This window comes from Trypanosoma cruzi, genomic scaffold (genome assembly GCF_000209065.1).
Source record: "Trypanosoma cruzi strain CL Brener 1047053516627 genomic scaffold, whole genome shotgun sequence".
Taxonomy (NCBI): Eukaryota; Euglenozoa; class Kinetoplastea; order Trypanosomatida; family Trypanosomatidae; genus Trypanosoma; species Trypanosoma cruzi.
Window position 1 is genome coordinate 32411 of NW_001849426.1, and position 27130 is coordinate 59540.

The window sequence follows — 27130 nt, forward strand, 5'->3', positions numbered from 1 at the left end:
TCTTGTTTTTCTTCGCTGTTGGCGGCTTCTACCTTTTCCTTGCACAAGACACACACACACACACACACAAAACGGGATAAGCAACGGCACACGAGGGGTGCATCCAACATGTCTGCCCCCTTCTCCTCAGTGGTGCAAAGCGCCACTCACACAGACGGGAGCAAAATAACAAAAACAAATTACCCCCACATACACATACTCCCACTGCCACTGTTAGTAGCAGCAGCAAGAAGAGAAAAGCAATTGAAAGTAACACTCTTCACGGTAAAACCATCTACTCTACAGCGTCTAAAATCGGTGGAGGTTCGAGACGGCGGCGGCGGCAGAATCGACACCACGGCGCGTCAACAACTTCTCAATGCGGTTCATACTTTCCTCCCGTGCCCGCCGCTCATGAAGAAGTGCATCCTGCAGTTGCGTACATGTCTCCTCAAAGAGCTTTAAAAATTCAGACTCTTCTCTCTTATGTCGTTTCAACCACGACCGGTGCCGCTCCAACTCCTGCTCGACATGCGACGATAGCTGGCTGTTCCCTGTGCGGGTCGCCGCCACTATATCCGACAGTCGAGCCAACTCATTGGCGAGAGATTCCACCACATGATGGAGGGAGTCAAATCGCTCCCGCTCCCGCTGCTGATGCTCCGTCGCAAGCCGCTCCCTCTCCTCCAGTATCAAATCGCGCCAAATATTCTCTGCCTTCTTCTGCGCTTCCTTCGCGGCCGCCGTTGCCTTCTGCCACTCCCGCTGCAGGCGTGACATCTCTTGGCGGCACTCATTTTCCGCGCTGGTGAAGTTCCCCCGCATCTGTGAGAGCTCAAGCTGCATGCTCTTCAGCTGCCCGTACAGATCCTGCTCGCGCTCCTTTTCGCGGCGCTCCACGTACTCCAGCCGGTCCTGCACTGCGCGAAGCTCCTTCCGCGAATTGGCCATCTTGTGCACCCAAGACAATAGAACCAACACCACCACCACCACAACAACAAATACAGCTGCTAAAGAGAACAACAACAAAAAAGAGGAATCCAGCGACAAGAACAGCAGAAAAATTCAAGAAGAAACAAAAAGACACACGATACACAAATGCAGACCACGCCGTAGATAAAACTCGTGCTCGCCATGTTAAATCTGCATCAACTCATTTAGAACAATTAAGACACCGCTTCGTTTATGGATCATTTTAGCTAAGTGGTCCCAACAAAAAAGAAAAGAAAAAAAAAAAGAGAGAGAGAGAGAGAGAGAGAGAACAAAAAACACAAACACACGCATAAGGCCTATCCTTTTCGCTTTCTCTCATCCTGTCCCACGCGGGTCTTAAAAGTTAGGACGAAACAGCGGACATGCGCTGCAATAGTCGCATTACTTGGCACTGACGGCGGGCAAGTTTGGTCCAGTCATCTGGTCTGTGCATGTACAGCTCCACGCAACACTTCGTCATGACCTTACGTGCGATAAAATCCCGCATCAGCGGGCGATTCGCGGCGGTGGCATTTCCATCTTCCTCAACCTCCCTACTTTCATCACGGTCTTCCACTTTAGATGCCTTTTCATGGCCGTGCTGCAGACTGGAGTAAATGGGCACCAGAAGCTTTACAAGTTCCTCCTTCACCTCCAGCGACCCCACCTCGTAGAGCACCTCCACTACATACGCCGCGTACGTGTCGCCCACCAAATCGTGCAGCAGTGACGCAATCCGACGCAGAAAACGCATCGGCCCAGTTTTATCCAATTTCTTCTCTTCCCCTTTATTTCCCTGTGCATGCGGCAATGTCTGGACAACCGCCGCTGCGCGTAAATACTGTTGCACAACGAGACTTCCCTTCCCGTGTCGAATGAGGAACTCCATGTCTTTGAGGGAGAGTTTGTCCATCGCATGGACGAACATCGCCGATGCCAGTGGCTGGAAATGGAGAATGTAGCGGGCCAACTCAGCGCCTTTTTCATGCGCGTTCCCGTCAACAAGAAGGAATTGTGCGGCGCCCTTCTTACACTCCTCATTGATCGCAGAACAGAGAGTTTTGATTACTGTCTCCTGAAAATTGACGGAAACCGTAAAGTAACGCACCCCTCGCGCCATATCCGTGCGCAGCAGTTGGTCAATGTCCTTTGGCAGTGCATCACTGCTGCTTTCCACCGCCCCGGCCACGGCGATGTCGTTGTAATTATTGCCATTGTTGCCACCGTCTCTCGGCCCAAGTGAACCAGAAAAGGCACACTTTCGCGCAAATGCCGCAAGCACATGCATGGGTGCCGGTAACGAGAAAAACATCCGTATCCGTGGTTTTAACAATCGCTCCCAGACACATTCCAGGTGCACCGCCGTTGGGGCAAAGAGCACGAGATCCTGCAGCACGTAGTGCACCGGGTTCATTTGCTCCGCTGCAGGATCAAAAATATCCTCAAGCACCTCCATCACAACATCAAGGGCCTTGTCCCAGCATGTTTTCTCCTGCGCTCGGAGGGCCACCACACGCTCTTCCTCATCCGTCATATTATCTGCCGTTTCGCGTAGAATTTCTTGAAGTCTCCGCCCCTTTGCGGATGTGAGTTCCGCTGCGGCCCTTGCCCTGCGGTTTGAAAGAACATCACACGCCTCCAACAGTTCCAACGGTACTGGCACTTTAATGTACGCCTGAAAAATGTGACAACCCATCGGATCCATCAGAAGATGCCGCAGCAATGCAACTCCATCATCGTCATTTATGGACTCCAGACGTTGACGGACGGCAACGTCGACTTCAGTGCCCGCTTCACACACGCGAAGAAGGCTTTGCAGAATGAAACTGGCGGTTGGTGTGTTGGCGATGTTGAGCCACACATCTGCAGCGTGCCGGGAGTTATGGTCCCTAAACGTAGCCTCCAATCCTCTCATTAGGGCAACGCCCAACGCACCTAGTGGCTGCGTGAATTTCACCACATGTTCTAGCGCTGGAGCCCCGCGAATTGTGAAGCCGCCGAGCACCAACACGATGGACCGCACCGCACGGGCGGCAACCTCATGCACAATAATTTCCTCTGCCCGCTCAGATAATTCCTCCACGACGTACGTGATGAGGGTGGCAGCACTCGGCACACCACTTCCAGCGTGAACGCCTGGCCCGCCATCCGTCATTTCCGCCTCAAAGGATTCCACCTCGTCATCAGCCAATGCACTGAGCGCCTGTGCCAGGCTCGCCAAAAGTGTCTCCATCGTGTAACTTGCCGTAGGGGAGGTTACGGTGTCAAACACGTGCCCTAATAGAACATAAAGAAGCGACTTACTGTGGAGAAGAAGAGAATTTGCCAATGCGGACTCAATAACACGGCATACGAGGCCATTCCTCAAGAGATGCAAGGTGGAATCGGCTTTAAGAAGTTTTATAAGCTCCACAAAAAAGCCATCCACAATTGAGGCCAACGTACTCGCATCCCCGGCTCCAGATGCCTGTTCCTCTAACGCTCTCTGAACCGACTTGAAGTACGACAGGGTACGCTCCATCTCCTTCTTCACCTGTCGTTCCTCGCGGCGCCTCTGTAGTTTCACTTCAGGTGCAAGATCGGCGTATCGCACACGAGGCTGTTGTTGTTGTTGTTGGTGGTGGTGGTAGCTTTGATGATCGTCCCCGTCCCCGCGGTATCTCTTCTTGGGTCCCTTCATAACCCAAGGCGTGTAATACACACACACACACACACACACACAAACTGACAGGAACACCGGCTGCGTCATCCATAAACAATCAATAAAATCGGCACAGAAAAAACAAAAAAAAGGATAAAGAAAAAAAACAACAACAACCTCATTCACAGACAGAAACGTCAACAAAAGTGACATGAGAAGCAGAGAGATGGAGAGAAAAAGTGGCACCGGACAAAACGTCTTTCTCCCCTGAATCTCACAGTCCACCACCGCATCCCCTCCCTTCCATTCATTCATTCGCAAACGTCTGCAACAAGTTGCCCGCCCAACACCCACAAGACATGCTCCTACAAGTGAACCACGACCCCTTTGCTCTGCAGGGCGGCGTACTCACGTGAAGCCCCAACGGTGGCCGCAAGGTGGGGTGGGACGGAGCCGTACAGCCCAACAAAACGCAGCGAGGGCAGCGCCTCCAATGCACTGAGCAAATAGAGGATGGCATCCAACTTTTTGACGGCGTTGCCATCCAGAAACACTCGTTCCAGGAGAGTCATAGCGGGAAAGGCATCCGCAATTGCCTCAAACCCCTCCGCGCCGATACGGCAGCTGGAAAATCTTAGCTCTGTCAACGCCGTTAACGAGCGTAGGGCTGAGACTGCCTCGTCTGCATCCCCATTAGTGTCATCCGTTGGGGAACCATCCACGAGCAGCGACGCACCGACGCTTCCCAACCCCGTGCATGAGAGATCAAGTTTCTGCATCGACGCGGATGCACGACGAAGTAATTTCGCAAGCGCCTCCAGGCTTTCCATTCGAGTAAAGAGGGGGTTGGCGCTCAGGTCAAGGTGCGTCAGGCGGCGGACCACAAGCGCCCCAGCCATCGCCAAGAAACAATCATCTGTCAAAGAGCAGCTGGAAAGCGAGAGACGGCCCAGTTCACGACAACCCGACAGCGCCAAGCCTAGCTGCTCAAATGACACCACGCCCCCAATCGATTCACGTGAAGAAAGAGGTGTTTGGAACGACTCGGTTCCTTTAAACCTGCGGCGGCCTTCAATTGCGTCACGGCGGTCGAGCTCAAACGATGTGGATACCTTCCAATCGCCATGACTACCGCCTTGCATGAATTTAGGATCGTACGCAAAGAGCTGCAAATCCCCCTCCGGTGTTTCCCTTTTATCTTCAGTAGTTGACGCATCTCCGGCATCGACCACCCGTAAATCATTCCGATCGAGGCTGATCTCCTCCAGCCTATCGAAGAGAGGCAACGCGGCACAAAGTGCGGGAAGACATCGTGCCGTCAGTCGACAACGAGTGAAATCGAGCGAACGCAGCTCTGGCCAGTACTTGGCGTACTGCAGGAGGGCAAAAAGTCCCTCATCCGAAAGCGGGTTCGAGTGAAGATTGAGGCACCGCAGGGAGGCTGCCGCGATGAGCGCCGAGCCGATATCTGCCGCACCCTTCTTTGTAAGTCGATTGTGCCGCAGGTGGAGCTCACGGAGCATCCCACAATGCATGCAGACACTCGCCAAGACAAACGCGCCCTCATCGTCCATACTGTTGCTGCTGAAATTCAATAACTCGATCTTTGCCGTCTCACCATGGGACATTTCGCCGACATCGCGGAGCAACCGCCGTAAACCCCACACCGAAACATTCGTTTCCAAAAGATTCAATTGTCGCAAGCGATACCACCCACCAATGGACATGCGGAGGGTATCCACAAGCTGTTCCATCACCACATCACCAAGTAGAGTGGAGCTGAGGTCCAGAACCTCCAGTTTCCGCATCTGCGCCACTGCGAAACGCAGAAGAGGCACACGCGGGAGAAGACCGCGTGTACCACGCAGTGAGAGGTGTGTTAGTAAATGACAATGGGCTATAGCTTCGCAGAGCACCATCAGATCATTTTCGTTCGCTCCTTTTAAATTGATGTACTCTAAAGACAATACTCGAAGTGCCAAAGAAGGGATGTTGGCGGCAAGGGCCCGGAGAGACTTTTGGTTCCACTGCAGTCCGTGCTGCATATCACATGCCACCATCGTGATGCATAGAGAGTTCAGGTTAGATGTGAAATGGGCAGTACTTCGAAGCAATGTGGCGAGGGACAAGTCATCCCGCAGGAACGCCGCCTCGTGCAGCGTCAGATGAAGGGTGCGTAGGGACTCCACTTGTGCACTGCAGAGCACGCGGGCCAACGCCCCTCCAACGGCCGCAGATGTGACCGCCACAGCAATGCGCTCGACTGAATGTGCTGCTGACGACATGGCTGCGCAGCAGCAACGCAACACTTCGTTGGGTGCGTGACTTTTATTCAATGATGACAGAAGGGCGAAGTCCAGGTCCCACTCCGTCTCCTGCTGGGCTCGTTGGCACATGTGGAGGCGTAACACGTCGATGGAGGGACAGGCGGCCACATCGTGAAGGGTCCAGAGCCACCGCATTGTCGATATGGCGGCATTTGCGTGTTTGGCTACACGGCGCATGTGTGACAGCCCACAGAAGCCGATACTCCCCTCACACACTCGCACAGAGGGATTTGAAAAAAAAAAAAAGAGAGGGGCGAAGAAAATTCCCTCCTTCCCCCTTCAATGGGACAGAAAGCACCAGGGCCGGAAAAACAAAAACAAAAAACAACAACAACAGGATAGATAAAAAAAAACATACATTTTCCTCAAAATATATTGCACAACACACAGCACACATCTATTTGCATGTATTTACATGCACAGTGTTGGCCGAGAAAAAGAGCCAGAGAAAAAATCCGAAAAAAACGACAACCTTTCATTCAAACGATATCTATGATGTCAAAAGAAAAGGGTGCTGCAGCGCCTCCTCGACCGTCAGCCTGCATTCAGGGTTCACGCGAAGCATGTTGCGAACCAAATCTACAGCCAATGGGTCCGGCACCATTCCTAGGGCGGGGTGAATCTGCAGCACTTCATCCGCGGTGCAGATGCGTTGAAACAGCAACGAATCACCGCCATCCACAACCTCCTTCTCTTCTTCAAAGGGAAAACGGCCTGTCAGCATCACGAAAAGCACAACACCCGCCGACCACACATCGATCAGCTCCCCCTTGTACGGGCACCCCATGACAAGCTCAGGCGCCGCATAGTGTTTTGATGCACAGCACAACTGAAGCATTCCGTCCTTTACCTCAAACGACGGAATAGCAGCACACATTTCAAGTCGACCCAACTTGGCCCGGTTGCTGCTGTCCAAAAATATACTCTCAAGTTTGATGTTTCGATGCACCAGACCGCACACGGAATGCAGGTAATGCAGACCGCTCATTAGATCCTGCATGGTGCGTCGTATAAAACTCAGAGATAAGCACCGAAATGGCTGCTGAGCGGGCTGACGGCCTGTGTCATTTGCAGAAGGCGCGGCCGTGCTTCGGTAGTATTCGTCCAGCGCAATAAGAAGCTCGCCGCCCACGCAGTGCTCCTCCACAAGAAAGAGGTCAACATCCGAGACGAACGCCGGCAACCCTTTCACGATGTTCGGATGATGCGCCACTCGTGAAGCGAGGGCTCTCCGTTCAATGCGCCTGCGAAGTGACGGGTGCTTGCGCAAATAATCCAGCGCGTAGACACGAATGAGCACCAGTTCTTTTGTGTCATCCGACTGCGCCACCAGCGTCTCGTGGGAGGCGCCGCTACAAATATGCTGCACGTGCGTGTACCCCGGCAAAGCCAGCTCTCGCATTGCACTTGTACTCCCAGTCTTGTTGTTACGGCTGCTGGTGCGAGCCGTCAAGGTGTCAACTACGTGCTGGTCCTCTAAGAAACACAGAGCAACAACAACAACAACAAAAAAAAAAAAAGAATAACAAAACAGCATGATCAAACAATTTTCTGTTGGTCCCTATTCCAACCGTTGTTCACTTCGTAAAGAAAAAAAAAAAAGAACGGCGACAACAACAAACAAACGAAGAAACAAAGAAAAATGTGCAGAACATTTTCTGTGGTCCGTGTCCACAGCGCCACATTCCAACCATCGCCGCCACCACATATGCAGACACAAGTACAGAAAGCTTGGTCGTACTCCACACCCCACCGCACCGTCTTTGCACAGCATTACAAACCAGAATTTATGTTAAAGATGTTCATGCACGCCTTCTTTGTCGCCCAGATTCAATTCTAGCTCCCGCGCTGCTCGTGTGGGGGACGTAGTGGTTTTTCTTCGAAATCCCCACCACAAAATCGGAGGTGCTGTCCTTCATGTCGAGTAGCGAGAGGTGCCGCGGCTGCATACCAATTATTTCCAAAAACAACGCCGTCTCCTCGCTTGTGATGCCGCCCGTCGTTCGTGCCCGCAACTCTTCCAGCCGCCGTTGCAGCAAGCGCTTCGTAAATGGCATGACATAACTGTCTTTCTCCAGCAGAGCCTTCCAGATGTGCTTGACGGCCCGTTGGCGCTCATTCGCTTCATTTATCATCACGGACCCCATGAGGGACTCTTGCAGTACAATTGGAGAGAGGCGCTGCCCCTTCTCGCGCCAATCTGAGAGCGCAGAGAAAACTAGTTCGGGCGCATGGTGGCGTAAAAGACGAACGTACGTAGCGCGCAGGAAATCGTCCATCTTGGTATGGTCAAAAAATTTATCAAGAAGCCCCTTTGCCTCGAGGGCACGGGGAGAAAACATGCAGCAAAGGAGGAAACCGCGCCACTCCACTGCTCCCCATTCTATGGCTCGACTCTGCGACAACTGCCACAGGCCAAATGCCATCTCGCTCCAGTCCTGATTCTGCGGGAGAGTGGTGTTCTCATCCAGCTCGCCTTTGCGCCGTCGTGCGTCCATCAATGCCTGGCAGTTGCGCTGATGCTCCGGTGTTTTTTGCCACACATAGACACTAACGTTGCGGTGGTTGTACGGCTCGTTACACAACGGACAGGGCCGCCCACCCCCGGAACGGGAGTAGTAAAACATCAGCCGACTCATGTCGGGGGTTGCCAGGACACACTGCGGCAAAGATACCCTCCATCGCATGAAAAGTTCCGGAACATTTGGATAGTTCAGTGCACAGGCAAGCTGCATCAGCTTTGCGGTGCTGCTCTCCGCGATGTCGATCCCGTAGCTCTCCGTGTCCTCCATCACAGCAATCATCTTCTCCACATTATCCGTCGCAAAGTAGTAATCGATCAACCGATACATGATACTGAAGTTGGGGCGCGAGGGAATATCCTGACGAAGCATCTCCAACACCTCCTCCAACACCGCATCGCATTGGAGGACACACTCATCAAAGTCAACACATCGTTCGCAGCTGATTACCCACTCCACCACGACGCCGTCACGTTTGGTGAAATTTTCCGGGAAGGCCGAGCGATAGATATTTTGCCGGTCAAAGAACCCCACAATCATCGTGAGAAGAAAGACAATGCGGGTGTATAGAACATGATCAAAGACAAGACGGTCTTCCTTACAAAATTGCACAAGTTCTCGAATGTGGGAAATTCCTTCCGTTACAAGTAGTGGCGAGCGGCCTTCGTAGTTGAAGTGGTGGGACAGCCATTCGCGGATCACCGTGAAGCCCTCTGCAGCAAAGGTGCGTGTCAAAACAAACCCCAGTCGGCGGAAATTATCAACGCAGTCAAACCACTCATGTAGACATTGCGTGCGGGGCGCCACGGCAGTCAACGCCTGCAAAACCGCCACCCGATAGCCGTGACCGTTCAGCACATCATGACAAAGGGGGTTGCGGTACAAAACGGTGTCCAGAACGTGCCGTAACTCCTTTGCGTTCTTACAGCCCTTAAGGAGGTCTTTTATGTCCTCAGAACTTGTCAACGGTACGGCTTCGCGCAGAATAGAAGCTGCGGTCAATCCACACACCTCCTGCGCATTGAGGGCCCCCTTTTCACCTCCACCTGTCGGTGTATGACGCGTCACTCCATCACCAGATATTTCAGAGGCTGTGTTAACGGTATCAGAGGCCCATTGCTGCTGCAGTTGTTCCTCTTCAAAGCCCGTTTCAGCAAAGAAGGAGCCGGAGCCGGAGCCGATGCTCAGTCTGGGCCCGGATAGGTGTAGCCCTCGACCATTCATCGGATACGAGAGGAAGCCGCTGCGGCCACGGGCAAATATGCGCCCTTCCGTCGACGAAGTGAGAAGGCGTTGAAGTCTCAAGTACATCTATTTTTGTTGCTACCCCCTCCCCTCCCCGCCACGCTACTTCTCCCCCCGTTTTCCTTCAACTGGCAGAAGAGAGAGAGAGAGAGAGAGAAGGTGCGTCCTCCACCGCCCTGATGAAAGGCGTAGTTCAAAGGGGGAAGCACATATATATATATATATATATGTATCCATGCAATCATCATCAACGACATAATAATAATAATAATAATAATTGACTTCTTCAGAAGTAATCATCCGTCCACGACTCAAATTATTACAACTGGGCGCCGCATATCCCTTGGCGAAGGGAGTGCGGGTGGGCGACAGAAGCAGGACCGACTGAACGGAGGCCACGCTCCCGCCCCACCCCCATCCTAGACACAAAAAAATCACAAACACAAGTGCAAGGCAGAGACAAAGCACTCGTTCATTCCCCACACACACCGGTGTTCCTGGGGGAGGGGGAGAGGCAAAACAAAATAATTTCCGCTAGTCCAGTTTTTTCGTTCGCGTGGATATTTTCTCCCCTCGCCGTCCACAAGAAAGAGGCCACACAAATCACAGCGTCAAAAGAAAGAGCCAAAACACACACACACAAAACAACAACAACACAAAAACACAAAGAAGAAGATGACGAATAGGAAACACCAAAAATCAAACATACACGCAGAACAACAAAAGTAAAAGTCAAAACAAACATCTGCGCTTACATTTGCGCACACGCAAACACCCAAGACTGGAATTAGAGGCAACGCAATAAGAATGACGCGTGAAAGTCAAGCAACTTCTTTACCTCTTCCTCTCCCGCACTCATCCACCAAACATGGCGTTAAAGAAGATGTCTTAAAAAAAAAAAAAGGAAAATAAAAAAAAAACGATATGGTGTAATCCGCGTTATTGAGCCACAATTCACCTCGCCCCCACATTATTGCACCCCCGTTGCAGAAGGATACAAGAGCTTACTTCTCACTCGACTTGCGTGTTTTTCTTCTTCTCTTTTATACAACTCCTTTTCAGTATATATGTATATATACGTATATACTCCTGCAGGCATGCCCATTTGTGGGACCACCGTAAAATTCCTCTCAGAAAAATAAGAGGGAGCACAGAAATATTACATACGGGGAGGGAACCCGACATTTTCCTTCTCCACAAATTTGTTTGCTTGGCATATTTCTCTCGTATATAAATATACCTTCATTTACATGCACACATAGATACATATAACACGTGCATGGGTATACTGTTGACTCCAATCCACTTTTCGTTTCACCGGGAGAAGGAAGGGGGGTGGGTGGGTGGGCTCGTGCAAAGACGTCTATAATCAAAAGCCGCAGCACAACGAAAAGAAAAGAAAAATACTTTTCACCCTTTCCCTCTTTTTGGTGATTTTGCACCTTCATTATTTTCTACAAGCGGACCAAATCCAACGTCCGTTTCTTTTCTTATTCGTTAATTTCTTTGCTTTTCGTTTCTTTTTATTTTTCTTTTACTTGCTACCTTTTCTTTTTTTTTTCTTTTGAGGTTTTAGCTAAAACAACCGAACATCCAATTCCTTTCATTGTTGTCGTTGTCGTTGTTTTTCCGTTCTCTTGTTGGGCGCCGGCGGTGGGGACGTGCCGCGTCCCTCAATCCCTCCGCAAAGTCCCCGCCCGCCAGCGCGCCTCTCCCCGGGCTTTTCCCTCCTCCGCTTGCATCGAGCATGCATCGTCGTGCTAAAGAACGCATTGGAGACGCAGACACACAGAGGAAAAGGAGGGGAGAGAGAGAAAGGAAAAAGACGGAGAAGCGTTTTTTCACCCGCCCCACGGCTACAACGCAAACAACGGGAGCTCCAGCAGTCGCTGCGCTGAAAGGCGTTCATTCGGGTCGTCCTTTAGACAATTGCAGACAAACTCGGCATCGAACTCGTCCAGGGATTCGGGGATGATGGGCTTCGCTGCGCCACTGCCAATCTGATAGACAAGAATCTGCGGCGACATCTCTAGGAATGGCTTCGCGTACGGTAACTTGCCTGTCACCAGCTGGATAAACATGATGCCGCAGCTCCAGATGTCGCTCTTCTCCTCTGGCGTACCTCTCGCAGATTCCGGTGCCAAGTAAACAGGTGTTCCCTGTATCTGAAGTCCTTTCCCTTCCATTCGGCGGCGGACAAGCTCCTGCAAAAATGCCGAGGCTCCAAAGTCCGATATCTTACAGTTTCCAGCAAGCGTGAGAAGAACATTTTGCGGCTTAACATCACGGTGTATGACACCCAGTGAGTGCAGCTTATGAAGACCACGCAACACATCCCGAATAAAGAGGCGGGCTGTTGTACCAGGGATGCTACCAAAGGCAGAAATCATTCCCTGAAGGGAACCTGCCATCATACATTCCATAACGATAATGATAAGATTGCTTTTAAAGGCATATGAAATAAATTCTACTACTTGATTACTTTTGACCTTTTGCATTGTCACCACTTCTCTTTCCACGTTGGCGATCTCCTCTTCCTCGGAGGGAAGTGGGAGAAACTTAATAGCGACCATGCGGCCGCTGAGAATATCCATGCCAAGATAGACGCAACCAAAAGAGCCCTTACCGAGGATACGGGAGCTACGCTGGTATGTGATGCCGTTCTTGGCAACAATTTCCGTGGGAATTTCAGAAGCAACCTTTGTGAGGGATCCGTCAATGTTGCACAGGGAAAATGTTGGGGCAGTTACCACCGTTTCGCTGTTAATGGAGTCAAGCGAGTCCGTACCACAAAAAAAGCTGCAGCTGCGGCAATCCGGGAACGCCAGCCCCATTCTGTTGGTAAGGGAAAAACGTTGACGCCCAGCTCCATCATTTTCCTCGTCGCCGGGATCGCCCTTCTCATCACTCCCAGTTGCAGATACGGCGGCTGTGGCACAGGCGTTGGCGGTAGGCTCACGGATGGAAGGTGCAAACTCCTCCCGATTCACTTCCTCTTTTCCAGCAGACGCACCGCTGCACCTCTTCTTGTCAGCCTCTACACACTGCTCAGCATGCTCTTCATGCGGTGACACCACCGCCACACGTAAAAGAGGTTTGGATTGATGTTCCTTAGACGCGGCGTCGTCACCTTCTCCTGTTTCGGGCTCTAAACTCGGCGTTGACCGCAGCATATTCTGAGTTTGGCTTAGCATTATGAGTGAATGCGGCGACTGAGCGTTATTTGCCTCCGCGTCCTTCGAGGGCGCATCATTAGCGGCCTTCAAGGTGGGAGACTGGTTTTGTGTTCGTTTAGAGGCAAGCACTTTGTCATGTAACTCCTGGCGGAAATTTACGGCCTCGTCTTCATATATCGACTTGGTGGGTCTCAAGTACCGCGGGGGATCTAAAAAGGAATCCTCCTTGGCGCTCTGGACACCAATATCCGATGAGCATTCCGTATTTGCAATGGCCTCAAAGTTTGGCCAGATGGGAAATGGGCGGAAGTACGGCATCGGCAGTTCGTTCTCGTGATACATGTAGTACTTGCAAAGTATCTCAATGCGGGTTAGTAACCGGCGCCCAATTCCAGGAAAACGAAGCCGTAATTGTTCAATACCCATCATGGCACGTGCAAAATCATGGTTTCTAAAATCAAAGAACACCCGTGCGTGTTCTTCCGCAAATGTTGATGATGACAGCAGCGCCCCCTTTACTAATGGTAGTCGCCGCTCCTCATAAAGTTCAAACATCACAATTGGATTGTCTTCCTCATGGTATTTGATTACGTCCACCATGATACATTCATAGAGGGATGCCAAAGATTGCTTCACCGGCTCTGACACAAGAACGCGGAAATATGGAAGGGATGATGCTAATTCGGCAAGCGCAATGGCTTGACGGGGTACGGTTCCAAAGACTGTCGTGAAGGCCTCCTTGTTGTCTTCCACTACACCACAGACGAATGGGCCCTGATGAAGAACGATGCCCACACGAAACCCAGCTTCGCGATAGCACGACAACATTTTGGCTATACTTAACGCACATGCAGCGGCTCGCTGGGCGTGATCCGTGCGGCTCTCAAAGGCATTCCAGGCGGCAGCAATGCAATCTCCGGACCGTTCGAATAACTCTCCACGGTAACGGCGAATTCGTCCAAGGAGCAAATTCATGATACGGCGGTGCGGCTTCAGGGCGGCCCTATAGTTGGTAAAGTAGGCCAACTCCACAGCACAGAGACGCACAACAAGAACGGTGGCCCCCTCCACCAGAGTCATACCGCCTCCGGCCAAGTCAATGTTGCTATGTCCCAAAAAATTATTTCCACTCGCCTCGAGGATTTCAACATCGGGAGAAATCAAACCACACCAACTGAGTTCACGTTGAAACATACCCTCCGGTCCATTGAATCTGCCCATCGCGGCCACCCCGTCCGGGATAGCAACGGTCTTAACAAATGCTTCCATGTCCATCCGATCATTCACCCCGGGGACCATGTCTTCTTCTTCTCCATCGTATTCCTCATCGTCATCCGATTCAATCTCCTCGACGATGGTCCGCCATAAATAATCTTTTCTTTTGCGCAAAGCAACCACCTGTTGCTCAAGAACATGTTGCGGGACGTACTTCTTGTTAAATCGGAAACAAAAGGAAAGTACCTGAAATGACCGCACCAACGCCTGCAGGTCCCCTGGCCAACAATTTCTTGTGTGATGAAACACCCACTGCTGCTGTTTTGTTTTCTTCCATTTGTCACCCACAGTGTTGAAGACGAGTGACTTCAAGTGCTGCACAGGGGCGCTAATGCTCAGATACGCAATCACTAACGCGACCAAAACCAGAAAGATAGCGATGCTGCTGATGATCGATACTGCGGTCAACGCTATTTCTGTCTCTCGCCTCAATGGCTCGTCATCAACAATAAACCAAACACGAGTGGGATTGTCAGAACTACATTCGTTTTTCTCTGATTCTGAACACAAAACACCACAAATAACCACGCGTGAAACACTTCCCCACAATCCCCTGTACGCCACGTACGCACCAGGCAACGCATTATGGGAGGCATTCATATCATTTTCCCTCATGGGTAACGGGTTCGTGTCAGGGCGTACCACAGTATGCCATGTGTGGAATTTTCCAGCGGCACAAATACCGTTAAAGACGTTTTTTAAGACGTGACCCAGTGGGGTTGGTTGGGCAACGTCGTATCTCGTATACTCTGCGTCTAAGCTGTGCAAAGCAACGACTATTTTTAATGATGAAAAATCCGGCAAAAAGAAAGAAGTAGCACTGTGTTTCAATGCCAACGAACTGTAGGTTGGAATAGAGTTTGCAAGAAGAAGACGTCCCACGGGTTCTTTGTGCAAAATAACTGTGAGCACTTCTGATCCGGCTCTTAAAGTCATCATAGCAATAATGAAATCGGAACGGTACACCGCCATGCGTGGGAAGCCCGTGGGCAGTTTATGTTGGGTACCTATAGAGGTCGGAGGGACAACAGGTTTGGTGGTTGCGGAAGGACACGCATACGATTCCAGAAGCGGTGTACCCAGTGGACCATACCTTGCAAACACCAAAGGAGCTCCACCGATGCTTCTGCAAAGAATACCAAGGGTGTAATTTGTGGAGGTATCATGGGGGTCGCCTCGTATCAATTCAAAATTATGTAACATATTCGTCACACCGTACTGCAGCCACTCCAGTTGATTCATAGCTGTCGCCGATGATATTCCCACTAATTCCTCCTCTGGAATAATAATATTATCTTTCACAAACAAATGAACTTCGCCAAGCAACATAAGGAAAATTAGCACAGTCACCAACATGACACCATAAAGTATCCACTTCAGACTAATACCATGCACTTCCGATGCCTCACGCAACATTTCTTCTAGCGTTACGGTGTTTTGTTCCCCCGTTTCCTCAATTCGCAATCCATTAAGTCCCAAAGGAGTACTGGGACTAGAGTCAGAGCACCTCTTGACTAAAATGGGTGTTGTTTCCTTTCCAGAGGTTCCCGCGTCCGCGGCCTTAAAATCTTTCCGTCCCTGTCGCGGGGAGGCATCTAAAAGCATCGCATGAATGCTGCCCATCTCCTTCGAGGACAAATCGGGGGAGCTTTCATTATTCATCACTTCCATACAAGAAATGCTGCGCGCTGTTCTGAGCGCCGTCGTGTTCAATAAAGCCCGAGAAGATATTTTGTTGCTCACTTCCGCGGCTGCCATCTGTTTTCCCAAATCCCCAGAATACAAATTGCTTGCGGCGGTGCTCGCTCCTACAGTTCCTAAAGCCGGCAACGTTGTGAGTTGAACACCCGCTCCCGTGGCTGAGTTCTGCTGACCCCTGGCACTCCAGGGCATGGTCAATCTAGGAATCTCTATACGATTTACTGAGGCTGGGTGGGATTTTGCGGTCTTCTGGCGAGGGGTCACGAGACGATCTCCCTCCAAACCCGTTCACAGGCTGCGTTTCACGTGCCGCAGACTGTTACACGCCCCAATAAACTTTGGTTTCCGCTCCGCCCAAAAAAAAAAAAAAAAAAAAAAAGAGATGCCTACTGCCAACGCCAGACTTTTGATCCCCCTTCTCCTCTCTCTTGGTGGCGTCCTGCGGTTACTTTTCGTGTGCGTGAGGACCCGCTGGCCTCGTGGGAGAGGAGGAGAGGGGTGAGCGGGAGAACAACTTCTTGTTTTTCTTTGCTTGTCCTCCCCACTATCCGTCCTCCCCCTCTTTTCGCTAAGGGATGCTGTCCCGTTATTCTCCCGCCTTTATCGCGCCTGTGCTTACCGCCTCTTTGCGTGGCTTCACCCCTCTAAGGCAAAAGCAGCAACAACCACGACAAAAAAACAATACAAAAAAAAAAAACAAAACACAACTCTTTTCGTTGCTCCTTCTACTCCGTGGTGGCACGGCCGTTAAATAAGAAAAGAAAAAAGGAACGAAGGAAATAAAAGAAGTGCGGGTGTGCTGAAGTAAAGAGGCGGGACGCAAACACTTCACGGCATTGAATGCCGCAAGCAAAAAAGACACATTATAGAAAAAGGAAAGAAGTTTTTTTTTTTATTCAGCCGCCGTGGGGATAAGAGAAAAAGGCACGAGTGGCCGCGGATGCCGCTTCGGGCACAAGGAAGGAGGAGAGGTGGGTGTCACGTCGCCTCCCTCCCTCCGTCCCTGCGGCGGGAAAAAAAGTTCCTCAAATGTCTTTTGTTGTTGTTGCTGCTTTTTTTTTTTCTTTCTTCCCTTCGCTTTGACCGCCGCGTGCTCTTCTGCCTGCTCACGACCAGCACTCCTACTTCTGCGCCTGCATCCTCCAGCAAAAAAAATAAAATAAAATACGACCCTCTCCGCACCACACAGAGACACGCACAAACAGACGCAAAAATAAGCACAAAAATAAACAGAAATGTGATGCTTGGAGTGTCTGAAAAAATAAATGAAGGCTCGTTCTGACTCCCCTCGCCACACAGAACCGACTGCTGTCACCTCCTTTTCCCCCCTCACTCTTTCTCTCTATTTTTCTTTATTACATCTGCTGGAGATGCTTAAGAGGCATGACTTGACACATCACGCTGGGAGCAATTTTTTGCTCGCTATCTCTATTCTCTATGGCCACACCCGAAGGATAATAATAATAATAATAATAATAACAATAATAATAATAATGGTAATAATACTGGTGATAATATCGGTTATCCTCACAACATTTAATAATAATAATAATAATAATAATCACCATCATTATACCTCGCTGCTCTTCTCCAACTTATGCTTCGTTGAAATCATGTGCGGCGAGGTCCCTTCCATCATCATGTTGTTACCATCAGCATTGGCGGGCGCGGTGGCAAATGAGCCGAGTCGCGAGGGGGGAAAATGGCGACGGAGATAATCGTGTAAGCCCCGCTGCAGGGCCGTAAAGTTATGACAAGTTTTAGGGAGAGCCATCAGGTCTCCGGTGGCGAGGGCCACCTTCTTCTTCGCATTGGCCACACTCTCCTCAAATTCGGCATCGTCTTTACCGGACCCTTCCTCCTGTTCATGCTTTAAGCGCATGGAGCGCTCCACAATACTGGCCCGTTGCGCTCGTGTGGCCTCCGCAACGTAATTAAGAAACGTCGAGAGAAACATGGAAAGAAAATAGTCTGCTTGGGAGACGTTGGTCCCACGCAATATGGTCGGCCGCTTCGCTGGGTTTGGCTTTGCAATAAGATCCAGCTTTTTCTCAAACGTTGCGGTGAATCCAATGTCCACAATGGACGGAAAAGTGGACTTGGCCGTTGACACCAGCAACCGACCAATCGGAGTTGTTTCACAGCGTCCTTTTGGGTTCACAGCAATGTATCCCCGTGTCAAGAGAGTCTTCACTATCATTGGATAAGTGCTTGGGCGGCCCACACCATTGTTCTTAAGCTCTTCAATGAGTGTGCCCTCCGAGTGCAGCAGCGGCGGTACCGGGCGGTTCTCACGGACGCTGGGAGAACGCAGCTCAAAAAACCGTGATTGCTTTAAGGACGCCAATGCGCTTCGCAAATTCGCAATAGCCCTGAATTCTTCCTGGGAGAGAGAGCGAATGACAGGGGCACCCTCCTTCTCCGTGATGTCCTCCGTCACCTCCTCTGCCACGCCGGTGGTGTTCTTATCGTTGACGCTACTGTCGGTGGTGTTATTCGTGCTTGACGCGGCGCCAGCCGCAGCGGCTGTGAAATCCGTCTTTTGGAACGCGCGAGTCCATCCAGGCTCCGCAACACGCTTGCCCTCGAGCACAACCTGCAGCTTATCTCCACTACCGCTGGTAAACTTTACTGTGGCGGCAATCTTCTCACTCTTCATGGGAATCATAAAGGACGCCAGGGTGTTTCGACGCACAAGATCATAAACCGCCCTTGTCATCGGGGGAAGTGAAAGGGACTCCCCATCGGCGTAAATATTCGTCGGGCGTATTGCCTCATGCGCATCTTCCACGTTTCCAACCGGTTGATCCGCCCCTTTGCTTTGTTTGGTGGAGTTTTTTTTCCCTGTCCTTTTGGACTTTTTGCCTTCAGGGGCAGACACAGTTCGGTCCTCAAGGCGGTAGAGGAACTCCTTGCCAAACTCCTTCTTGATTGTGGCGTAAATGTCAGTCAAGGCGCTCTCGTCGATACGGGTACTGTCAGTTCTGGGGTATGTAATGTGGCCGAGTTGAAAAAGATCCTGCAGGCAACCGCTCACTGTTTCACTGCTCATCTTTAGGTGACGATTTGCCTTTGCGATGGCGGTGGCCATTGTAAATGGCTGCGGTGGCGGCACCTCGGACGGAACAATGAGAGGCTCAAGAGGGACAGTGAAGCCGCTACAGTTGTTTAACTTCCACCCGTGCAAACATCGCCTTGCCTCTGCCTCGGTGGCCCAATGGGATGCCTCCCCTTTAACATCGGGGTTGATGGTGACTACCTGCGAAAAAGTAGTACCATGGGGCCCTGGAAACTGACACATGACATCCACAATGTAATTTGTTTTATTTTTCTCCAGGAACGCCGCTATCTTTTCTTCCCGCTCATGTATGAGGATAAGCGCCGGAGTCTGCACACGGCCAATGGAGCGCATCTGCGAATTGGCGGCCCGCACCACTGAACTTCCTAAAAAGCCAAATATCCGATCCATCGCATGACGCGTTTCAGCTGCGTTCGCAAGGTCATAGTCACATTTATCTACAAGACGCTCTCTCATTGCTTTTCGAATACCGTCTTCCGTGATGCTATGCATGTACGCACGTGAATACGGAACCTTCAGCTTTGGATACAATCGCTTTATTGTTTGGAGGGCATGGACAGCAATCAGCTCCCCTTCACGGTCTGGATCCGTCGCAAGAATAATCTCGGTGACGTTGTTTAGCTTTTCCTGTATGTAGCGTTCGAGCGTTTCCTGAATGCGTCGACCTGGAAGAAGTTGCCACTCGAGGGTGTATTCAGCAACTGTGCCATTGGGAGGAAATGGCTCTTCCCCCGCCCCACGCACCTCCGGGAAAGATATGGCCCGTGGGGTCCACTGAATCTCCTTCATTGCCATGAAGTGTCCGGTCGTCGCCATCGCCACCGCCTTTTCGGCTCCCACGCCCAGGCGCCTGAGGTGCTCCTGTTTGAAGGACCAATCCGGGACGACATTCGGGTCGCTCAGAAGCCCCTCGACCTTGATCACCTTGTTGGGTGACTCAACAATCACAAGCTTCTCCAGCGCAGCAAGGGTTCGCCGCATCATTTTTATTGGACTTGACAGGTCGCGGGCACTTTACTCAAGAGGAAACAAAGGAAAAGAGGGCATAACAATCGTAATAATAATAATAATAAAAATAAAAATAAAAGAATAAAGAAGAACGAGTGTGATGTCTCAATAACCAAAACAACAACAACAACAAAGCATCAGCTAAACAGAAGAATCCCCCGTCCAAAAAAGAACAACATTGACAGACACTATTTACGCTGGACAATTCTTTTTTTTTTTCTTTCTTAGTTTGTTTATTTTTGGTACATCTCGCGTCAGAATTGACGGCCCATTTCCACTATGTACATTTCAGACTCTGTATTAATTTCCTCCTTCTTCCCTCCTAGACGTAAGGCAAGCGTTTCTTTTCAAGCGTATAGAGTTCAATGGGGGAGTCCGCGTACACAAAGAGTTTAAACTCGCCATTCCCTTCGGGTAGTTTTGTGTGGGGAATGAAAAGAAATGGCAACGAGTCTGCCGCAGGAACGTGCGCCACAAGTGTCACCTCACTGTTGTAAGTGTAGGGAGTGGAGGCAATGGGTGTAAGTTCGCTGTTCTGCACGTTCAGGTCCAGCGCAATCATCATTCTATTGTTTGGATTGATGATAATGGGGGGCAAGAATGCCTTTTTCTTTCCCGCACGCTTCACAAGAGGCTTGTCCGGCCCCTGCGGATACTGCAGCAGAAGCGCCACGATTTGCGTCCGCCGATACGTATTTAGCGCCACAAACGGGTTGTTGATCCAGCTGCCAAACTGATCGGATCCCCCGCCGGCCGTGTAGCCGAGCTCCCAGCTGCCCTCCGCCACAGCGACCTGCGCCCACTCCTTCACGGGCTCCACTTCCACGGCGGAGGCGGAATAAAGGGCGACCGTCACAGCCGCCTCACGATACGGCATGGAGGCGTACACGACGAGAATGAGGGTGCACTCAGGCTGCACATCGACATTGCAGTCAATGACGGTTTCCCCAATTTTTTCTTCCGAGCGAGCCACAATGTCACCAGAGGAAATAAACAGCTTTCGCCGCAGTCCATTTTCCCACTGATTATCGCCACGCAGGAGCATCATGCCGAGTTCCGTCCGGTTATCGCTCAAATCATCATTCCGGACAACAACAAACAGTCTTCCCTGACCCCCAACGGGGAAGTTCAGGGCCAACTGCGGACTGCTGCGCCATGACGAAAAACGCGGAGACCCACCAAAACTACCGTCAGCCAAGGTAAAAGAAACAGACTTTCTGTCACGGTACCAGTCAAGTCTTGGATCTATGCAGCAAAACCTCGAGGAACGATTGGCGATGGCATCGATCCAAAATTTACCCCCAGGTGTGGCCTCGGTGCAGAAGGGCACAATAATGTACGGCATTCCTCTTCGCTCCTTCATTCCGAGAAGTCTTACTGTGCCTTCAACACATGCAGACGCTACCGCCTGTACATAAAGAACCACTGTGTCTGGATTGTACTCCAGATAACTTCGACACGTCATCTCACGGTGAACTGTGAACCCAATTGGCTTCGGTAATTCCCCCACTGGTAAATCCTGACGAAGAACAAAAAGAAACTCCGTGGATTCACTGGGGAATACAAAGTACTGTGGACAGTCTCTCCAGAAAGACGATGAGGGTGACCCAACAGGGTATCCAATCGGCCACTCCCCACTTACTGTCGTTTTGATATCTCGCGTGATCGGAGTTAACGCAACCTCGCAATTATCAGACCACGCAGATAACAGAAATGGTACATTCGCAGCCTTCTGATCTTCCCTAAACGCAATAAGCGTCAGGCGTTTGCTCCCCTTAACATTATCCATGTCGATATTTAGAGAACACATGACATCTCGACATTTACACGGCTCTAAACATTTCACCACTTCGGCTTCCCGCACCTCCTTTAGCCATACGGTGTTGTCTTCCGTGGCCACAACTGCCAGGCCGATGGCTGTGCGGTATGCCGCCAGAGCATTCTTTTGTCGTATGACTCTGGCGCGTGCATCTGGCTGGTGGAGGCCTAACGAAATCTGTGTCTTATTCAGGTCGGGTGGGAGATCTCCAAGCCGAAGAGTGAACTGGGCCCCCTCCATTACTGGAGTGCCACACTCTTTCGGGCAATCGGCAAAGTCCGCCGATACCCATGACGTGTGCTTTGTCCCCGCTGTCATGATGAGGTCCGTGAAGTAAAAAAACACCTCATCCAAACTCATCCAAAACGTTTCCCTGTCGTCTTCATCAAACTTCAGAAGATCGCGAAGGATCGTGGTCCATCGTGTGCTCATCGCCCGCCACTTTCCACCCCAGCGGACTTCCCCCACCTGCCCCCAGTGACGCAACTTCACCAGCCTTTGCCCCTCCACAAAACGTGCATCTAGTGCGGGGTACAAGTGGTCACTCAAAATGCCCAAACTGATTCGCTCAGACGCCTCAGCACTGTCGCCGCGCAATAAAAAGGTGAAAAGAACGTCCTGCTGAATGGCGTTTTTAAGCTTCATCCATAGGATGTTTTGTTGCTCCGCTGACATCTCCACAGAGCCCCTCAGGGGGAAATGAACCGGGGCACACCCTGAAAGATCCATGAGGCCATGACACATCACGTCCACGATGCTCAGTTCCGGGGTGACTTTTAGCTCTAGTGCCTCGTAGCAGCGATGGTGCTTTGCGTACGCTTTCTCCAGAAGGGGGAAGAAAAAGTCTGTGTTGTCTCTTGAGGGGCGTCCCATGCACAGTTCCATGGTACTGTCAAATGGTAGGTAATCGTCGATGGTCACCAAAGTCCATTGGCCGCTCTTGAAGAAACGGAACTGCGCTAACCCCTCCGTGACGTTGTATCCAGCAGTTAGATTCTGTAACCAGAGCGGTTTCGTAGCAATCGCATATGTGACGGAGGCAAACCACTCCCGTCTCGAGAAAGGAAAGGGGCAGTCACACTTCCACTCCCGGAGAAATGTCACTTCCTCCACCAGCTCCGTCGGTCGCTTCCAATAAATCTCTTTCCCACACCACGCCGGTGTCTTTTTCGCCGGATCGATCCACAAGGAGGATCCACCACGTGGAAAGTCCCGATCCACGTACTTCTCTCCAGTCACCATGCAACGAAGAAGGATCTCGTTGTGCGCAAGAACCGCATCCTCAGAGTCTTTGGGACCAGACCGTTTTTTTGCCAATACCGAATTCGCTGCCTGACGAGCCTGGGATTCCTGAGCGCACTGCAGCAATTGATACTCCCGTTCCCGCAACGCCAACGTCTTCAGTTCGTCAGTCACAAACGGACGCGACGAGAAGATGTGAAGTATAAAATTACCCAGTTGACCAGCGTGGCGCGTTGCAGCCAGCAAAAAAAATTCCTCGCTGACAGCAGGCACCACAAGAGACACGACCGAGCCCCGGGAGTATTCAGAGGAATAAAGCAAACGGTACATGGGTGGGCAGGCCTCGACAAGGGAGATACATCCCTCCAAATGACTCAGTTGGTGCCGATGTAGAAACTCTTTTAGTTCCTTTTTTTTCTGAGTCTCCTCCACTGCTGAGAGGGAATCCATTAAGTTGCCGCAAGAGTCGGCGCTGCCACGGCGGACAGGGCTCTTCGGACGGGGCAATGATTCCTCCAAGAATAAAGTTAAATCTGGAGGGGATTGATGGGCGTCAAAGTGGAGTGCAAGAGAGGGATTGCACTTCCATGACATGCTGCGTTCCCGACTCCCTCCGCAGTTGTCTTCATCCCAGACGCCTTTCACCGCTCGGTAGTTCCATCCGTGAGGAAACGCAGATGTGGTCAGTCGGAGAGGGACAGAAGAAAAGACAGTCACAGTGTAGGAACCCAACTCCCCAGGTATCGCCGTGCTCGGGACAATAAACAAGTCAAGAGCAGCACACATAATCACAAAGGAAGCTGTAACCGTCGTTCTGTGCTCGTGAGGGCACGTACACTTGCGGGATTCTTCTTTGCAGCAGATGGGTGGTTTGTTGTTCCCCGTCGTATCCAGTGTAACAACATCAAATCCAATATGCCTATCGTCGTTTTCATCCGCATCAATGCTCTTGCTAAGCTGCACAAACACGGTGGCAGGAGATGCCATTCGGTATGACTGAATGGAACCGGCGTATTGTACATGTATCATGGGATTGCGGCACCACAAATGCTGCGTTGGGGAACCACCGGCTGAGGCGCTTGTCCACTCGCCGTGCATAACATACACAAGCCAGTCAAGCGCAGAATCCACAGGCTCCAATGTAACCCAACCCTCTGAGCTTTTCAAGCTCTCCTGGCATAATTCCACCATCAGCGTAAATGACATGCTTCGTTCTGGATGAAATGTAAAGGGCATGATGGAATAAGCAGCGTGCTCCTCAACCAACAACGTCACAAAACAATGACTGTGGTCCACATTACTTTCCGCAGCAATATGATCCGCATCGGCCACAATTACTTTGCGTGTACCATCGGAATAAAAGACAAAGAACCCAGCCTGCCGTGCGGCCTTTGGATCATCGACATCCATGACGACACGGACCTGGGCTCGTCGTGATACTCGCATAATGTACTGTTGGTTCTTCCACCAGGTAGAGAAGTGTACATGGCCACCCGATGTTTCTTCCGCTAGAGATCCCCGCACCTGCGCACGGAACCATTTGCCAGTGTATACGGGTGTCATTTCCTTTTGCCGTTCAGCTTTGCGTTCCTTGTTCCTCTCCAGATGGTCATTGATCAGCGACAGGGAGGAAGACGCAAAATGATTCCCGTCCACACGGAAGACGGTGATGCTCTCATTCGCCTGGAGAAGTTTCAAAATGATGTCGACGCTGCCATCATCGAGAGCGTTGCCTGAAACGTCCACCTCCTCTATTGATGGATGCAGGGCAAGGCAGTAGACAAGGTGCTCCAGTTGCTCGTGCTCGAGCATGTTTTTCCGGACATCCAGCCTCCTCACGGTCTTCACATTCTTGACGAGATCCAGCACGGGAATGATGCCCTTCGCGCCCACGTAGTTATCCGAGAGGTCGACGCTCTCCAGCACTCGCTGCTGGCTGTGTCGCGTGAACTCCTCCTGCAGGTACCTGGACAAGAAGCTGTTTGGCCTACACCCCCGTCGGCGGCAGTACGATGCGTAGAGGTCTTCGAGTGTTGTCATTTCCCACCGCCAGACCAGGCCGATCACCCTCCCCTCACTTCCTTCCCACTATTCTAGCTGCTGCTCGCGATGAGAGAAAGAGAGCAAGAAAGGCAGAGGGAAAAAGCAGAAGCATAAGAAATATTGGGAGGAATACACACGCACACACACACACAGAGAGAGAGAGAGACAACAGATTCCCCATAAAAAAAAAGAAAAGGACACACACGGGCAGCCACGTGCGTAAACGTCTGTGCACACCACAAATAATAATAATAGAAGGAACAATACACAACAAGCCTGCTAATTCCTCTCGCCGCCTCCTTTTCACTTCTTTCTCTAATCTTCTCAAAAATTGCCCCACTTAAATGACTATCAGACCCTAATGTTTTCTGTGGACAACCTCCTCTTTCTTATTGGGCGCAGACCACTCAAGCGACCCTCAATTCAGTCGTGTCTCACGCTGCCGTCTGTTTCTGTCGCCGTGCCTCTCGCCTCGCCTCTACACGCGCGTTCCAAATTTCAGTGGCGTCCCCCCAGTTATAAATGGGGGCGTTGTCGCCAAACATCATCATACGCCTGTAGTGATGAAATCCACCAAAAGAAAGATACATCACTCCAAGCAGCGGGTAATACCACGACACGCGGCGAAATGTGAGCATTGTGAGCCCAACTCCAAGACTGAGCGTGTAACCGTAAAGGTGGCCGGCCAAAGGAACCGTTGATGTGCTGATGACGCTGGCTACCGAGAAGTATGCCCCGGCTATGCAGCAAAAAGGAATAGTCAGCATGGCAGGGGCACGAATACCATTGTACGTCATTGTCATGTATTTCGGAGACATAAGCTCCTCTGGAAAGCGTTGTGTAAGATACATGATAAGCATGTTCACGATCCCCATATACATGGAGGGCTGATTGAACACAGTGGAGATAACGGAGGAGGTGTCAATGCTGGACTGGAACACTCGCACATCTTGTTTTACAGGCGCGGAAGTGTCACGTGCCGTCATCGACTACTCCTTCTCTCCTTTTTATCAATGGGCCTTTTCCCCACACCGCGCTCTCTTTCCTCTACTTCTTCCACAGACGCCTACCAAAACACAAGCGGAGGTCCACATTGTAAGGGGGCAAAAAAAGAAGAAAAGAGGCAGAAGCCAATTGGAAGTTATATTCTTCAAAGAAAACAAACAAACAGACACAGAAATCAAACATCTTTGCTCCAAGACGACGTTCTCTCTCTCTTTTTTTTTTTTTTTTGTATGTCTGCTTCTTCATTTGGCTCGGATAATGACAAATTCAACAGTCAAAAATCTTGTGGTCAGACGAGTGCTATGAGGTGTCGTGTAATGCAGAAACGACCCAACGCCCACCCACTTTTTCCACGGATGCGACAGTGGCCCGCCACTACAATCCGCACGCTAACGCAGAAGCCCATCATTGTCATGGGACTCCCATTCACCACTGTCATGTGAAATTCCCCCAATATGATTGTGGTCCCACCCAGTTCCCAGCAATGACTGGTACCACAGCCAAATACCTGACCCTCCCTCACCACCTCTGTTTCCTTGCTTTTGGCACAGCCTTCAAAAAACGCGAAACTCAAAGTCGAGTCTCTTTGGTGGCGCCAGGCGGGCACCGTACTTCCTATTCGAGGCCCTCTCCCATTCAATGGAACTGGTGACACGTCCAATCTCGTAGTTTGTTGCCCGAAGACGCATGGGCTGCCTTCTCTTATTTGAGTGATCGTGAGCTCGCAGCCTGGACATATACAGGCGCTGGTACTGCGGCTCTATGGGTCTCCAGTAATACCGCAAATCCTTCACATCCACATGGCGACCAATACGCCGTCGCCGCATTTTGCCTCCGAGAGCAACCCAAACTCTCGAGAAGGGAGGGCCCATTTCCTTGAAGCGCAGTTGCCACGCTTGCATCCGGTGCTGCGCCATGTATTCCATGGGCCGCAGCTGCACCCTTCTTGCCTTGCGAGTGATCTCCTCACATCCCACCTTTGGGAAAAATAGCCCAGTTGGACGGAACATCGGTTTCTGCCAAAAAAGAAGCGAAGGAACAAAAGGACACAAACAAACCAAAGAGTAAAGAATAAAAACGTCGCCCCTCCTTCCCA

The 27130-nt window shown here is 51.0% G+C and overlaps 10 protein-coding genes across 10 annotated transcripts, besides 16 other annotated features; all 10 read right to left on the bottom strand.

Annotated features, from left to right (window-relative positions):
* Nucleotides 1–17290: part of a sequence feature (heterozygous, non-Esmeraldo-like haplotype) that runs on past the window's edge.
* Nucleotides 49–69: a microsatellite.
* On the bottom strand, nucleotides 289–930 carry Tc00.1047053510121.100 (uncharacterized protein; the record flags this gene model as incomplete). The annotated part of the gene is made up of 1 exon (XM_811378.1): nucleotides 289–930. One exon carries the CDS (start codon nucleotides 928–930, stop codon nucleotides 289–291), a length of 642 nt encoding a protein of 213 aa, XP_816471.1.
* Nucleotides 1204–1240: a microsatellite.
* On the bottom strand, nucleotides 1316–3907 carry Tc00.1047053510121.110 (hypothetical protein, conserved; the record flags this gene model as incomplete). Its single annotated transcript, XM_811379.1, has 1 exon — nucleotides 1316–3907. One exon carries the CDS (start codon nucleotides 3905–3907, stop codon nucleotides 1316–1318), a length of 2592 nt encoding a protein of 863 aa, XP_816472.1.
* Nucleotides 3649–3673: a microsatellite.
* Nucleotides 3958–6096, bottom strand: Tc00.1047053510121.120 (hypothetical protein, conserved; the record flags this gene model as incomplete). Its single annotated transcript, XM_811380.1, has 1 exon — nucleotides 3958–6096. The coding sequence occupies one exon, from the start codon at nucleotides 6094–6096 to the stop codon at nucleotides 3958–3960; it is 2139 nt and encodes a 712-aa protein (XP_816473.1).
* Nucleotides 6410–7456, bottom strand: Tc00.1047053510121.130 (serine/threonine protein kinase, putative; the record flags this gene model as incomplete). Its single annotated transcript, XM_811381.1, has 1 exon — nucleotides 6410–7456. One exon carries the CDS (start codon nucleotides 7454–7456, stop codon nucleotides 6410–6412), a length of 1047 nt encoding a protein of 348 aa, XP_816474.1.
* Nucleotides 7409–7455: a microsatellite.
* On the bottom strand, nucleotides 7722–9752 carry Tc00.1047053510121.140 (hypothetical protein, conserved; the record flags this gene model as incomplete). The annotated part of the gene is made up of 1 exon (XM_811382.1): nucleotides 7722–9752. One exon carries the CDS (start codon nucleotides 9750–9752, stop codon nucleotides 7722–7724), a length of 2031 nt encoding a protein of 676 aa, XP_816475.1.
* Nucleotides 9823–9843: a microsatellite.
* Nucleotides 9896–9919: a microsatellite.
* Nucleotides 9942–9964: a microsatellite.
* Nucleotides 10299–10428: a sequence feature (A-rich).
* Nucleotides 10577–10606: a microsatellite.
* Nucleotides 11168–11252: a sequence feature (T-rich).
* Nucleotides 11543–16030, bottom strand: Tc00.1047053510121.150 (protein kinase, putative; the record flags this gene model as incomplete). The annotated part of the gene is made up of 1 exon (XM_811383.1): nucleotides 11543–16030. One exon carries the CDS (start codon nucleotides 16028–16030, stop codon nucleotides 11543–11545), a length of 4488 nt encoding a protein of 1495 aa, XP_816476.1.
* Nucleotides 16195–16217: a microsatellite.
* Nucleotides 17291–17403: a sequence feature (areas merged during assembly that could not be assigned to a particular haplotype. This can correspond to areas where the two haplotypes were merged or to regions with more than two copies in the genome that were merged during assembly.).
* Nucleotides 17293–17413: a microsatellite.
* Nucleotides 17404–27130: a sequence feature (heterozygous, non-Esmeraldo-like haplotype).
* Nucleotides 17409–19901, bottom strand: Tc00.1047053510121.160 (DNA topoisomerase IA, putative; the record flags this gene model as incomplete). The annotated part of the gene is made up of 1 exon (XM_811384.1): nucleotides 17409–19901. One exon carries the CDS (start codon nucleotides 19899–19901, stop codon nucleotides 17409–17411), a length of 2493 nt encoding a protein of 830 aa, XP_816477.1.
* Nucleotides 19963–20002: a microsatellite.
* On the bottom strand, nucleotides 20248–25026 carry Tc00.1047053510121.170 (calpain cysteine peptidase, putative; the record flags this gene model as incomplete). The annotated part of the gene is made up of 1 exon (XM_811385.1): nucleotides 20248–25026. One exon carries the CDS (start codon nucleotides 25024–25026, stop codon nucleotides 20248–20250), a length of 4779 nt encoding a protein of 1592 aa, XP_816478.1.
* Nucleotides 25464–26015, bottom strand: Tc00.1047053510121.180 (hypothetical protein, conserved; the record flags this gene model as incomplete). Its single annotated transcript, XM_811386.1, has 1 exon — nucleotides 25464–26015. One exon carries the CDS (start codon nucleotides 26013–26015, stop codon nucleotides 25464–25466), a length of 552 nt encoding a protein of 183 aa, XP_816479.1.
* Nucleotides 26589–27044, bottom strand: Tc00.1047053510121.190 (hypothetical protein, conserved; the record flags this gene model as incomplete). Its single annotated transcript, XM_811387.1, has 1 exon — nucleotides 26589–27044. One exon carries the CDS (start codon nucleotides 27042–27044, stop codon nucleotides 26589–26591), a length of 456 nt encoding a protein of 151 aa, XP_816480.1.